General features: G+C 42.6%; 1 protein-coding gene and 2 long non-coding RNA genes across 3 annotated transcripts; 2 read left to right on the top strand and 1 right to left on the bottom strand.

Moving 5' to 3' along the window:
• Nucleotides 1–803: 803 nt before the first annotated feature.
• LOC103496315 (probable WRKY transcription factor 12) lies at nt 804–3,437 on the bottom strand. The gene is made up of 3 exons (XM_008458127.3): nt 2,861–3,437; nt 2,000–2,140; nt 804–1,305 (listed from the first exon to the last, which is right to left on the bottom strand). Exons 1-3 carry the CDS (start codon nt 3,322–3,324, stop codon nt 993–995), a joined length of 918 nt encoding a protein of 305 aa, XP_008456349.2. The 5' UTR covers nt 3,325–3,437; the 3' UTR covers nt 804–992.
• Nucleotides 3,438–5,108: 1,671 nt separating this feature from the next.
• Nucleotides 5,109–13,006, top strand: LOC127144072 (uncharacterized). The gene is made up of 3 exons (XR_007815691.1): nt 5,109–5,211; nt 5,284–5,348; nt 12,925–13,006. It is a non-coding gene; the product is annotated as an uncharacterized LOC127144072 (long non-coding RNA).
• A 613-nt stretch (nt 13,007–13,619) lies between these two features.
• Nucleotides 13,620–14,033, top strand: LOC127144071 (uncharacterized). Its single transcript, XR_007815690.1, has 2 exons — nt 13,620–13,734; nt 13,872–14,033. It is a non-coding gene; the product is annotated as an uncharacterized LOC127144071 (long non-coding RNA).
• The last annotated feature ends 329 nt before the right edge of the window (nt 14,034–14,362 follow it).

Below are 14,362 nucleotides of genomic sequence, written 5' to 3'. Positions count from 1 at the left end.
ATGCAAAGATGACACACTGATATTTATTACCTAAAAAGTCAAAGTTTTTTAGATAACACAATATTGTGATTTTGATAAATATTACTTTACATTTCAGCTTATGTTATATGTTACTTATTATATCATACTATGTGAACATCATGTGCTTATCATTATGAAGGAAAAAGACTTGAAGAAGGATTATATTTAACACCAAAACATTTACATACAATGATTTTAAAATAACATGGTTTTAAATGCCAAAAATACTAAATACATTTTTAAATACAGTAAAATATTATTAGCCATTGGTGTTTATCATCATTTGGCCATAATATAATATAAAGATAGAAATAATTTTCAATATTTATAAATAAATTAACTCACCTTCTTATATATATTGAAAAAAAAAAGTTATCGATGTTTTGTGTAAATATGCAAAACTTGATAAATTAAGGGGAAAAAAATGAAACTAAGCATCTTATATACAAGGTATCCACTTCTAATAAAACCCTGATACTGATAGTGGGCATGATTATAGATAATATTTAAGACCTTCTCACCCAAGTTAATATATTTAAAATAAATAAATTAAATTAAAAAAAAAAATCCAAATCATTGCTTAATCAACCCTATTGCACCTACACTATATATATGTACATTGAAAATAATAATAACATATATAATTGTGTATGTAGATATTCATAGATGCAATTAGAAATCTAGGCGTATCTAAATAACTTTTTGATATATTTTCTTTTTTTAATTTAAAATTTATTTATTGTACATTATCGACATACAAAACTATAACACATAACAAAAGATTAATGAAAAACACACAAATTGATTAAATATGGTTCATCATAATTATAGTATTTAGTCTTAATTAAGAACAAGAAATGAGAGTATTAGGGGTAAGAAGGAAGAATTCACTAAATTAGGCTAATTGTTTTGAAGTCAAATACACACATATATATATAATTAATAATAATTAAGGAAGAGAGATTTATAATTTAATTTGATGGGTGTTGGTTTGAATTATTAAATGATGGATTATTGATAAAATCTTGGAAGAGGCCATACTGATATTGTTGGTGCAGATTTTCACAGAAGGACTCGGTGGAGAAGAAGTTGGGCGACGGGGGAAACAAGGGCGGAGTGACGGAGGGCGGCAAGACTCCGGTGGGATTGTGGCCACGAAGTGTAATTGGACAATAATGGTTGTGTTTGCCTTCGTATGTTGTTATAACAAAACCCGGATCTTCCGATGATCTTTCTACTCTTTTTTTCACACTGCAATTTTGACTTGTGCATTTATAATAACTTCTGCACACCCCAACAAAGATCGGTTTAGTTGCTTTTTAGTTCTTCAAGATCATATTATAATTTTTTTACACAATGTCATTATACTTCTTGTTATATTACTTTCTACCTTAAATTAAATCTCTATCTTAATTATTATCTCTAAGTTATTTGGCTTATTTAATTAAAATCATGCTCGCATATTCAACATTTAGTAGCTAGCTAGTAGGGGATATGCATAAAGTCAATAATTTTGTTAAAATTAGAATAAAAGTGATGATCAAAATTGTTTTTGATTTCTAAAAGTAGTGGACTAAAATAAACTATTTGAAGTTTGAAAACCAAAATAAAGTTGAAACATGGGAAGCTAGAATCTAAACATCAAAGTAATTTTAGAAACAAATTATGATTCAAACCTAAAAGTAAAATGTCATGTGCCATTGAAACTACAAAAGACCATTTTTAAATTAAAAAAAAAAAAGGTAGAAAATCCATATAAATATTTCTAGGGTTACAATATCTCTCAATTAGAACACTGATCTTAATTAGATTATATGTCACAAATCTGATTATTGTTCTATAGCTCTCTGTCTAAATAACTTAAGATATAATTCAAACTTATAATTAGTTTATGTTAACCGAAGTCTTTTTTCATCTAACTGGGGTTTTAATGAGGTAAAAGAGTGAATGAATTTGGGAGAAAAGAAAGGAGATTAACCTTGGAAAAGGGCTGTTTTTGACTGCTTTTTGACCATATTTTCTCCACCTATATCCATCTTCAAGATTATCGATTTCGGTCTTGGTCAAGAAGGCGAATCGGGGCCCTTTTTCTCTTTTCTCCTTCTTTTTTCCTTCATCCCTATACAATCCATATCATATTAGATAACAGTAACACCATGTTTCATCTCAAATTCATATCAATGTGTATTTATAAACATTATAAATTCCCATCACCTTTTCATCGTAGGATCCTTAACATATATTATCTCTAGACAAAATATGAGTATAAGAGTCAAGAAAGACTACTAATAATCAACATTTAATTTGGTAAGGAAAAAAAATAAAGAAATTGTAGTTATAATTCTACTGTCAATTTGTTTTTGAGAAAGAACTCCATCTTATTTAAGAACAACCGTAACTTTTGTCCTCTCAAATTTGTCGTTTGTTTTCTTAAATAAATATTACCCACATGAATTCTATATCTAGATTTCAAAAAACCACTCATAGTGTTGACCTCTTTTGAATTTTGTCTTGTAATTACAAATGATCGAAAGGATCATTAGGTGTGTAACATCTCATGCAACTCGGTTGTTAATACACACCCTTAACACTCACACCATACGCCGATAACATTATTGAGCAGATGAGAAGTACAGTGTCCAGAGCTAGAGAAGCTTTCTCAACAACATAACATTCAGCAAAACCCTAGCTATTTCTTTTGTTTGTTGATCATTGACTATTTTGCTTAAATTGAAAAGTTAACAATTAATTTTAAAAAATAAAAAGAAATAAAAAGAAACTCTGAAATCAAGCTCCTAAAATCCTATGGAAGGAGTAGTTTAGAGAGAAGAGACCTTACACTTTCTTGCTATTTTCTCCCTTTTTATCATCAAACCCTTTCACCTCTCCGCTCTTGGAAGAATCACCACCACCCGCGACAACCTCATCGGAGGAGCACGTGGTAGAGGAACAATTCGGTGTCAATGGGTGCTCACCAGTCACCACCGATGACAGATCTCGACCCAGACTTGACGACTTCTTCAAAGCATCGTCGACAGAAGAAATAACTTCCGACGACGTGCACGACATCTCAAAGGGAGTAGAGAAGATGTTGTGGTAGTCATAGTGAGATGAGGCATGTGAGAAATCAGAATAAAACCCCACATTATAAGGAGCAATATCAAAAGCTTCAGAATAAGGGTTTGTCAAAGGAGGAGGAACTTCAAAGGGTTTTTGATGATGAAAGTTGTGAGTGAAAGGATCAAATTGTGGGTAATAAGGATCATCCTCTTCCTTCTCATGATCATGACCTTCATTTGACATTGAAAGAAATTGGAATTAGAAAGATTAAAACTACAAAGATGAGAGGCTGAATTTAGATCTTTCAACTTGCTTCTTCTATGATCCTCATTTTCTTTTTTTATTTTTTTTATTTTTTGGGTGTGTAAAAAAGTGAACTTTACCTTAGATCTTTGTCCTATTATACACACACAACTAGAAGGGATGAAGTTAGATATGTCTTGAATTGGATGGTGGATTTTTGCTTACTAGATCTACTTCTTATTTTCTAAAGGGTGAATTTTTTTAATATATATCTGTATATAAAATATAATAATATAATAATATTTCATTCACTTTTAATTATATTAAAGGAAATATTAACAAAAAGAACTTTATTGGGGTCAAACTTATATTAAGTTTAGTACTCAATTTAAAACTGAGCTTCCATTTGCTTTAGAACTAATTTAAAATTGGTGAAATTAATACACCAACTAACCCAATCATCAAAAATGTAAAAAATACCACATATTTTAATGTAAACATGAAACTCTTAATCAAAAAGTTCTGAAGTTTTCTAAAGCATTTCCACCTTAATTAAGTCTGCTATCTAAAACTTTGCTCAAAATAAGGTTTCAATAAGGGTTTAAGAGAGACTGTGTCATAAATAACCTTCCATTCTTACATATTGTAACGCCCCAACAAACTCGTTTTTGTTCATCTTACTATTAATATTTATGTATGGTCTTGGAAAATACAAATTTATTGGGAGAACCTTATCATTTTGAAGTTTCCGGTTTATTAAAGTTGGGATTTTCCACTTTTTATTATTAAGTATTATTTTACCTGTATCAGTATTTAGAATTTATTTAGTGAGTTATTGCTAATTGAAAGGAGGGTTGGTTGATTTTGGTGAGATTTGGAGAGAGAGAGGAGATGGTTGGTTTGGGTTATTTAAAAGGAAAAGAAAAGAGTTATTGCCTTATAAAAAGCCTTGGGACTCGTGCGTAAAGAAGAAGAGAAAAATCAAAGAAAGAAAGAGGGGAAAAGAAAAGAGAAAAAAGAAAAAAAATTATTATTAATCAAACCCTAGCCGCCGCACGCCGCCGCCGCCACCGCCGCGAACCCGAGCCGCCAAGCCTTCCCCTCTCTGTTCAGCAGCGCAACCGAGTCTGCAGTCAAAACCGAGCCGTCGTCGAGCTTCCAGCCGCGTCGGAAGAATCGTCCAAGCAGATCCGTGCACGCCGAGCGTCCGTCGGAGCAGCCGTCTCTCGCAGCCGTCGCCCGAAGCCGAGCCGCGTCACCCTTCGCGATCCGCAACCGATCCGTCAGCCAGCCGCGTCGCGCCGCTTCGATCCGACGCAGCGCAGCCGAGCGTCCGTCTGCAGCCGTCGCCGAGCGAAGCCGTGGTGTAGCCGGACCACCCACAGCCGTCGCGCCACCCGGATCCGAAAGCCAGCGCCTCGTCGCGTGAGGACCCGACCCGGCCGAAGCCCGCTCCGTGACCGAGGCCCGGCCCGCGCCGCGTGCCTCCGACCCGAAACTCGAGCCACGTGCACCCGCGAGCCGAGCAGCGCCCGCGTGCGAGCCGCACGTGCGTAGCCGCTGTACCAAGCCAAGCCGCGCCTGTCTGCACCACGAGCCGCGCCTGTCTGCGCCGCGAGCCGAGCCGGTCTTCAACCTCCAAGCAGAGCCGATCCCTGTCCTTTTTCCAGCCGAGCCGCCAAGCCTAATTTGGCTCCTTCCACCTAATTTTGGGTAAATTAATTAATTATTTTGGCATTACCCAATAAGACTCAATGTTTTGGACACTAAATAATTTAATTTGGAACTAAATTAAATTATTTTCCTTAAGGGACGTCTTGGACCAAGTAACTGCTGCAGTGTGGGATTTCTTCAGTAGGGGCTCGAGCATTGCAACCTCTTTCTAGGGTAAGTCATTTCAACTGAGTTTGAACCGTTAGTCGTTGGTGACTTAATTACGAATTTCGGCGTATTAAACAGTTAGGACCTCGTTGCTTGGAAAGCACACTTGCCTCGCGGTTAGAACTCGCCAAGTAAATCTCCAGGTAAGAGATTTCTACTACTAGCTCCACGTTTAGAGTTATGAGGTCACGTATGCCTCCAATGGTGCATGTTGAGGGCTAGACTGTACGATGCATAAGATTTATGATAGTATGATGCCATTGATGATACAATTATATTATAGCATGATGTTGTGATGACGAGAACCGTTATGGCTGTACGATGGATGTTGAGATGGAGAGTGAAATGATGATTAATCTGTTATGATTATATGATGATGCCATGTGTATGTATGTTGTGATTAGGGTACCTGTTAGCTTAACCTATTAGAGTCGTACCTGCATGGGTGTCCTTCGGGATCACCACCTATTTAGGACTGTGCGGTCCGACGGGACACCAGTCTAGCATGTATATAGATGTGACTCGAGTGACTCGACGGGGTCCTCGCATCCCGATTGTCCTAGGTGTCCCCCGGGACACCGAAGGCCAGAGTTACGTTCCTAAGGGAGCGCATGATTGCACGTGTTCGGAAACGTGCCAGAGATTGGGTACCAATTACAGGACTCTTATAGAAAGCTAACAGGCACCTAGTGGGACTAGTAGTGGGTCCCTTACTGAGTATTTTATACTCACTCTCTTCATGTCATGTTTTTAGGTAGAGGACGAGGCAAGGGCAAAGGCAAGCTAGCGAGCGACCCGAAGTGACCGTGGCGAGCCTTAGGGACTTTTGTTTCCGCTTATTCTTGTTTTGACCTTGGTACCTGAGTTTTAGTATTTTCCACTATTTACTATTTTTTTAAAGTAGATAGGGCTCGAGTAGGACTTTAGAACGAAATTTCATCTTTGCATATTAATTATTGGATTTTCATAAACAAGTTTCTCAAACCTTATGCGTTTTACTAAATTTTATGACTTAAACCACTTGTTCTACATTTAGTAATGACTTCGACTCAGTATAAGGAGTTGGGTCGTTACAGTTGGTATCAGAGCCCAGTGTTTTAGGTTCTGTAGACTGCCCTACGATGTAAGTCATTGTTTTGTTTTGGTTTTACTTCACCCTATGGCTATACGGTCCTTCAGGACTCGCCAGGTATGTCTAAAGCCTTGCTAATGTTAAGATTATACTTTTGCCTGAATAGACCTAGAGATAGGTGTGTTAAGTTCTTGTGGTGAAAAGTTTTGTTGGTGAATTTTAGGGAGAATGCCGCCACGTAGAGGTGCACGCCGAGGAGGTGGTAGGGGAGGCAGAGGAGCCGGTCGTGGCCAGCCGAAGGCGCAACCTGCTTCACCGGCGGTCGACCCTAACGCACCGGTCACCCAGGAGGATCTCGCCGCGATGGAGCAGCGTTATCAGGACATGCTGCAAGCTGCTTTGGCGCCTTTCCTCGCCGCCCAGCAGAACCAGGTCGCCCCTGTTCAGGCCCAGGCCGTCGTTCCTCCAGCCCTTGAGGAAGCTCAACTCGTACCAGTTCAACTGTCGGCCGAGGCTAAACACTTACGGGACTTTAGGAAGTATAATCCTAAGACCTTTGACGAATCCATGGACAACCCCACAAAGGCCCAAATGTGGTTGACGTCCATAGAGACTATCTTCCGGTACATGAAGTGCCCAGAAGACCAGAAGGTGCAGTGTGCAGTCTTCTTCTTGGAGGATAGGGGCACCGCCTGGTGGGAGACTGCTGAGAGAATGCTGGGGGGCGACGTCAGCAAGATAACTTGGGAGCAGTTCAAGGAGAACTTCTATGCTAAGTTCTTCTCTGCCAACATGAAGCACGCCAAGTTGCAAGAGTTCCTAAACTTGGAGCAAGGCGATATGACGGTGGAGCAGTACGACGCCGAGTTCGACATGCTGTCCCGTTTTGCTCCCGATGTGGTAAGGGATGAGGCTGCCAGGACGGAGAAATTCGTTAGAGGACTCAGGCTAGACCTTCAGGGCATTGTCCGAGCTCTCCGGCCAGCCACTCATGCTGATGCACTACGTATAGCACTGGATTTGAGCCTGCATGAGAGGGCTGATTCGTCTAAGGCTGCCGGCAGAGGGTCAGCCTTGGGACAGAAGAGAAAGGTGGAGACGCAACCTGACGTAGTACTGCAGCGAACTCTGAGGTCAGGAGGTGTCTTTCAGAGACACCGACGGGAGCTTGCAGCAGCCGGGAGGACTCTGAGAGAGCTACCCGCTTGTACTACCTGTGGGAGAGTCCACGGAGGTCGTTGCTTGGCTGGAAGTGGAGTCTGCTTCAGGTGCAGACAGCCGGGGCACACTGCTGATGTGTGTCCTCGGAAACCCTTTGAGACGACACCGCCCCAGCCTTCTGCTTCCCAGTAGGGGAGAGTTTTTGCCACTACCCGGCAGGAGGCCGAGCGAGCTGGTACAGTGGTGACAGGTACGCTCCCAATTTTGGGGCATTATGTTTTTGTGCTATTTGACTCTGGGTCATCCCACTCGTTTATATCCTCTGCTTTCGTTCAGCATGTGGGTTTGGAGGTAGAAGCTTTGGGTAGTGTTTTGTCTGTTTCTACTCCATCTGGGGAGGTCCTGTTGTCCAAAGAACAAATAAAGGCATGTCGGTTAGAGATAGCGAATCATATGTTAGACGTGACCTTACTAGTGTTAGACATGCAGGATTTTGACGTGATTCTAGGCATGGATTGGCTGTCAGCCAATCATGCAAATATAGACTGTTTTGGCAAGGAAGTTGTCTTTAACCCTCCCTCTGGGGCTAGTTTCAAATTCAGGGGGGTAGGCATGGTATGTATACCCAAGGTCATCTCAGCCATGAAGGCTAGTAAACTACTCAGCCAGGGTACTTGGGGCATCTTAGCAAGCGTAGTGGATATTAGAGAGCCAGAAGTTTCCCTATCTTCCGAACCTGTGGTAAGAGAGTACCCTGACGTTTTCCCAGACGAACTCCCAGGACTTCCGCCTCCCAGGGAGGTAGACTTCGCCATCGAGTTAGAGCCGGGCACTGCCCCTATCTCGAGGGCCCCTTACAGAATGGCCCCAGTCGAGCTAAAAGAGTTGAAGGTCCAGTTACAGGAGTTACTGGACAAAGGTTTCATCCGGCCCAGTGTGTCACCTTGGGGAGCCCTAGTGTTGTTCGTGAAGAAGAAGGATGGGTCGATGCGCCTTTGTATTGACTACCGAGAGCTGAACAAGGTGACAGTTAAAAACCGCTACCCCTTGCCCAGGATTGATGACTTGTTCGATCAGTTGCAGGGAGCCACTGTCTTTTCCAAGATCGACCTGCGGTCAGGCTATCACCAGTTGAGGATTAGGGACGGTGACATTCCCAAGACGGCCTTTCGTTCGAGGTACGGACATTACGAGTTCGTTGTGATGTCTTTCGACTTGACTAACGCTCCTGCAGTGTTCATGGATTTGATGAACAGGGTGTTTAAGAACTTTCTAGACTCGTTCGTCATAGTCTTCATTGATGACATCTTGATTTACTCTAAAACTGAGGCTGAGCACGAGGAGCACTTCCACCAGGTTTTGGAGACTCTTCGAGCCAACAAGTTGTATGCCAAGTTCTCCAAGTGTGAATTCTGGTTAAGGAAGGTGACGTTCCTTGGCCACGTGGTTTCCAGTGAAGGAGTTTCTGTGGATCCAACAAAGATTGAAGCGGTGACCAACTGGCCTCGACCGTCCACAGTTAGTGAAATTCGAAGTTTTCTGGGCTTGGTAGGTTACTACAGGAGGTTCGTGGAAGACTTCTCACGTATAGCCAGCCCGTTAACCCAGTTGACCAGGAAGGGAACCCCTTTTGTCTGGAGCCTAGCATGCGAGAGTAGCTTTCAGGAGCTCAAGCAGAAGCTGGTAACTGCACCAGTCCTGACAGTGCCCGATGGGTCGGGAAGCTTTGTGATCTATAGTGATGCCTCCAAGAAGGGACTGGGCTGTGTCCTGATGCAGCAAGGTAAGGTAGTTGCTTATGCCTCCCGCCAGTTAAAGATTCATGAGCAGAACTACCCTACCCACGACTTGGAGTTGGCAGCTGTAGTCTTTGCACTGAAGATATGGAGGCACTACCTGTACGGTGAGAAGATACAGATTTACACCGACCATAAGAGCCTGAAGTACTTCTTCACTCAGAAGGAGTTGAACATGAGGCAGAGGAGGTGGCTTGAGTTGGTGAAAGACTATGACTACGAGATCCTGTACCACCCAGGTAAAGCAAATGTAGTGGCTGACGCGCTGAGTAGGAAGGTTGCACATTCAGCAGCGCTAATCACCAAGCAGACCCCCTTACTCAGAGATTTTGAGAGAGCCGAGATTGCAGTCTCAGTAGGTGAGGTTACCGCACAGTTGGCTCAGTTGTCAGTTCAGCCAACCTTGAGGCAAAAGATCATCGCTGCTCAGCTGAATGATCCATACTTGGTCGAGAAGCGTCGTATGGTAGAGACAGGGCAAGGTGAGAACTTTTCCATATCCTCTGATGATGGCCTTATGTTTGAGGGACGCTTGTGTGTGCCGGAAGACAGCGCAGTCAAGACAGAGCTTTTGACTGAGGCCCACAGTTCCCCGTTTAACGTGCACCCTGGGAGTACGAAAATGTACCAGGACTTAAGGAGCGTCTATTGGTGGAGGAACATGAAGAGGGAGGTGGCAGACTTTGTCAGTAGGTGCTTGGTGTGCCAGTCGGTGAAGGCACCTAGGCAGCGTCCAGCAGGGTTGTTGCAACCCTTGAGTGTGCCAGGGTGGAAGTGGGAGAGTGTGTCGATGGATTTTATTACGGGACTACCCAAGACCCTAAAGGGCTATACAGTGATCTGGGTTATGGTCGACAGACTCACGAAGTCGGCCCATTTCGTGCCAGGGAAATCCACTTATACTGCCAGTAAGTGGGGGCAATTATATATGACAGAAATCTTGAGACTACATGGGCCTGCGTGCTAGAGTTTTCAGGAAGTTGGGACTCTCATCTGCATCTGATGGAGTTTGCCTATAATAACAGCTACCAGGCTACTATTGATATGGCACCGTTCGAGGCTCTGTATGGCAAGTGCTGTAGATCCCCTGTCTGCTGGGGCGAGGTTGGAGAGCAGAGGATGCTAGGCCCCGAGTTAGTGCAGACTACCAACGCAGCCATACAGAAGATCCGAGCTCGTATGCTGACAGCACAGAGCAGACAGAAGAGTTATGCTGATGTACGACGTAAGGATCTCGAGTTGAAGTGGGAGACATGGTCTTTCTGAAGGTAGCACCTACGAAGGGTGTTCTGAGGTTCGTGAAGAAGGGGAAGTTGAGTCCACGCTTCGTAGTGCCGTTTGAGATACTGGAGCGGATTGGCCCCGTGGCTTATCGCTTGGCGCTACCCCCATCTTTTGCTGCAGTGCATGACGTATTCCATATCTCCATGCTGAGGAAATATGTCGCAGACCCAACACATGTGGTGGACTTCGAGCCACTACAGATTAGCGAGAACTTGAGCTACGAGGAGTAGCCTGTCGAGGTCCTGGCAAGGGAGGTCAAGAAGCTTCGCAGTCGAGAAATTTCACTGGTCAAAGTCCTTTGGCAGAACCATGGAGTGGAAGAGGCCACGTGGGAGAAAGAAGAGGACATGAGAGCCCAGTACCCCGAGCTGTTCGAGGATTAGAACTTTCGAGGATAAAAGTTTTCTAAGGAGGGGAGTATGTAACGCCCCAACAAACTCGTTTTTGTTCATCTTACTATTAATATTTATGTATGGTCTTGGAAAATACAAATTTATTGGGAGAACCTTATCATTTTGAAGTTTCCGGTTTATTAAAGTTGGGATTTTCCACTTTTTATTATTAAGTATTATTTTACCTGTATCAGTATTTAGAATTTATTTAGTGAGTTATTGTTAATTGAAAGGAGGGTTGGTTGATTTTGGTGAGATTTGGAGAGAGAGAGGAGATGGTTGGTTTGGGTTATTTAAAAGGAAAAGAAAAGAGTTATTGCCTTATAAAAAGCCTTGGGACTCGTGCGTAAAGAAGAAGAGAAAAATCAAAGAAAGAAAGAGGGGAAAAGAAAAGAGAAAAAAGAAAAAAAAAATTATTATTAATCAAACCCTAGCAGCCGCACGCCGCCGCCGCCGCGAACCCGAGCCGCCAAGCCTTCCTCTCTCTGTTCAGCAGCGCAGCCAAGTCTGCAGTCAAAACCGAGCCATCGCCGAGCTTCCAGCCACGTCGGAAGAATCGTCCAAGTCGATCCGTGCACGCCGAGCGTCTGTCGGAGCAGCCGTCTCTCGCAGCCGTCGCCCGAAGCCAAGCCGCGTCACCCTTCGCGATCCGTAACCGATCCGTCAGCAAGCCACGTCGCGCCGCTTCGATCCGACGCAGTGCAGCCGAGCGTCCGTCTGCAGCCGTCGCCGAGCGAAGCCGTGGTGTAGCCGGACCACCCACAGCCGTCGCGCCACCGGATCCGAAAGCCAGCGCCTCGTCGCGTGAGGACCCGACCCGGCCGAAGCCCGCTCCGTGACCGAGGCCTGGCCCGCGCCGCGTGCCTCCGACCCGGAACCCGAGCCACGTGCACCCGCGAGCCGAGCAGCGCCTGCGTGCGAGCCGCACGTGCGTAGCCGCTGTACCAAGCCGAGCCGCGCCTGTCTGCACCACGAGCCGCGCCTGTCTGCGCCGCGAGCCGAGCCGGTCTTCAACCTCCAAGCCGAGCCGATCCCTGTCATTTTTCCAGCCGAGCCGCCAAGCCTAATTTGGCTCCTTCCACCTAATTTTTGGTAAATTAATTAATTATTTTGGCATTACCCAATAAGACTCAATGTTTTGGACACTAAATAATTTAATTTGGAACTAAATTAAATTATTTTCCTTAAGGGACGTCTTGGACCAAGTAACTGCTGTAGTGTGGGATTTCTTCAGTAGGGGCTCGAGCATTGCAACCTCTTTCTAGGGTAAGTCATTTCAACTGAGTTTGAACCGTTAGTCGTTGGTGACTTAATTACGAATTTCGACGTATTAAACAGTTAGGACCTCGTTGCTTGGAAAGCACACTTGCCTCGCGGTTAGAACTCGCCAAGTAAATCTCCAGGTAAGAGATTTCTACTACTAGCTCCACGTTTAGAGTTATGAGGTCACGTATGCCTCCAATGGTGCATGTTGAGGGCTAGACTGTACGATGCATAAGATTTATGATAGTATGATGCCATTGATGATACAATTATATTATAGCATGATGTTGTGATGACGAGAACCGTTATGGCTGTACGATGGATGTTGAGATGGAGAGTGAAATGATGATTAATCTGTTATGATTATATGATGATGCCATGTGTATGTATGCTGTGATTAGGGTACCTGTTAGCTTAATCTATTAGAGTCGTACCTGCATGGGTGTCCTTCGGGATCACCACCTATTTAGGACTGTGCGGTCCGACGGGACACCAGTCTAGCATGTATATAGATGTGACTCGAGTGACTCGACGGGGTCCTCGCATCCCGATTGTCCTAGGTGTCCCCCGGGACATCGAAGGCCAGAGTTACGTTCCTACGGGAGCGCATGATTGCACGTGTTCGGGAACGTGCCAGAGATTGGGTACCAATTACAGGACTCTTATAGAAAGCTAACAGGCACCTAGTGGGACTAGTAGTGGGTCCCTTACTGAGTATTTTATACTCACTCTCTTCATGTCATGTTTTCAGGTAGAGGACGAGGCAAGGGCAAAGGCAAGCTGGCGAGCGACCCGAAGTGACCGTGGTGAGCCTTAGGGACTTTTGTTTCCGCTTATTCTTGTTTTGACCTTGGTACCTGAGTTTGAGTATTTTCCACTATTTACCATTTTTTTAAAGTAGATAGGGCCCGAGTAGGACTTTAGAACGAAATTTCATCTTTGCATATTAATTATTGGATTTTCATAAACAAGTTTCTCAAACCTTATGCGTTTTACTAAATTTTATGACTTAAACCACTTGTTCTACATTTAGTAATGACTTCGACTCAGTTAAGGAGTTGGGTCGTTACACATATAGTTTAGCATAAATCTATATATCAATTTTTTATTGTTCTTTATACTTTGTTTGTCGATTAGTATTCCCATCATAACACTATAGATACCTTACATGTAAGAAGAGTATTTCACTAATTTTTATCACTATCAATCAAATTAATTAGGTAAGAGAAGTCAAAATTATGTTATGAATAATGGAATAAGAATATGATTTAGGGGTCAAAATTTTCAGCTTTTTAAATACAAAAATATCAGTTAGGTAGAGATGTGTGACTGCCAAATTTACCTATAATGTACCAAGACGTCCCCATTACATTCTTTCTTTTGTTTCCCTTTTAAGTTCAATTTTATTTTTTTTTTCTTTCATAAAGTTCATACAACAAAAGAATCTACAAACCAAAAATTAAACTGTTCCTCCATCACGCTTATGAATTGGACTTTGATAGAATTTGAATGATCATTCTTCAATCTTTAGGGCTGCAATTCTCTCCTTTCTTTCTTACATGTTTGTACTTTTATTTTCCCAACTTTCATTTGCTCATCATTTGCTATGAGTTTGTGGTTTTTATTTATATACATTTTAGTGTCCTTGTTGAGTTTATGTACATAGGTGTGTTGATGTGGCGGGCTTGGCGTGTGCAGGTCGTGGTGATGTTGCACAAAAAGGTAGGTCGGTGGAGCTTTAGCACGTGTACGTTGGAAATGGTATGTGGGTTAGAATGCTTTGAATTTGTTTCCACCCCAAGGTTTCTAGATCAACTCTAATCTATTATTTTCTCTCTAAATAAATTGTTTCTTTGTTAATCTACATAATTTATAATTTATAGTTAACCACATAAATTTCTGGAATTATTTTTTATTATTTATGTTTTCTTTTTTATGGTTGAATTCCATATAACAAGTGTGGGTACGTCTATATGAACTTAATTTTAAACCTTAGATATTTATTTCATAATATTAAACTATTATTAGTTTGATATCTACTCTTCTCTCTTACAATTTTTCATGTGGGTAAGTAATTTGGCTCCATACTTTATTAATAATGCCTTGGGAAGAAGAAAATAAAAAGAAAAGGAAAGAAAAAGGGTTGTAGGTTCATCTCATTTAGTGCACAATCTTCCACTTCTACAAAA

Source organism: Cucumis melo, chromosome 11 (assembly GCF_025177605.1).
Source record: "Cucumis melo cultivar AY chromosome 11, USDA_Cmelo_AY_1.0, whole genome shotgun sequence".
In the NCBI taxonomy this organism is placed as follows: domain Eukaryota; kingdom Viridiplantae; phylum Streptophyta; class Magnoliopsida; order Cucurbitales; family Cucurbitaceae; genus Cucumis; species Cucumis melo.
The sequence above is the reverse complement of the archived record's forward strand: the minus strand, read 5'-3'. Positions and strand labels throughout refer to the sequence as shown.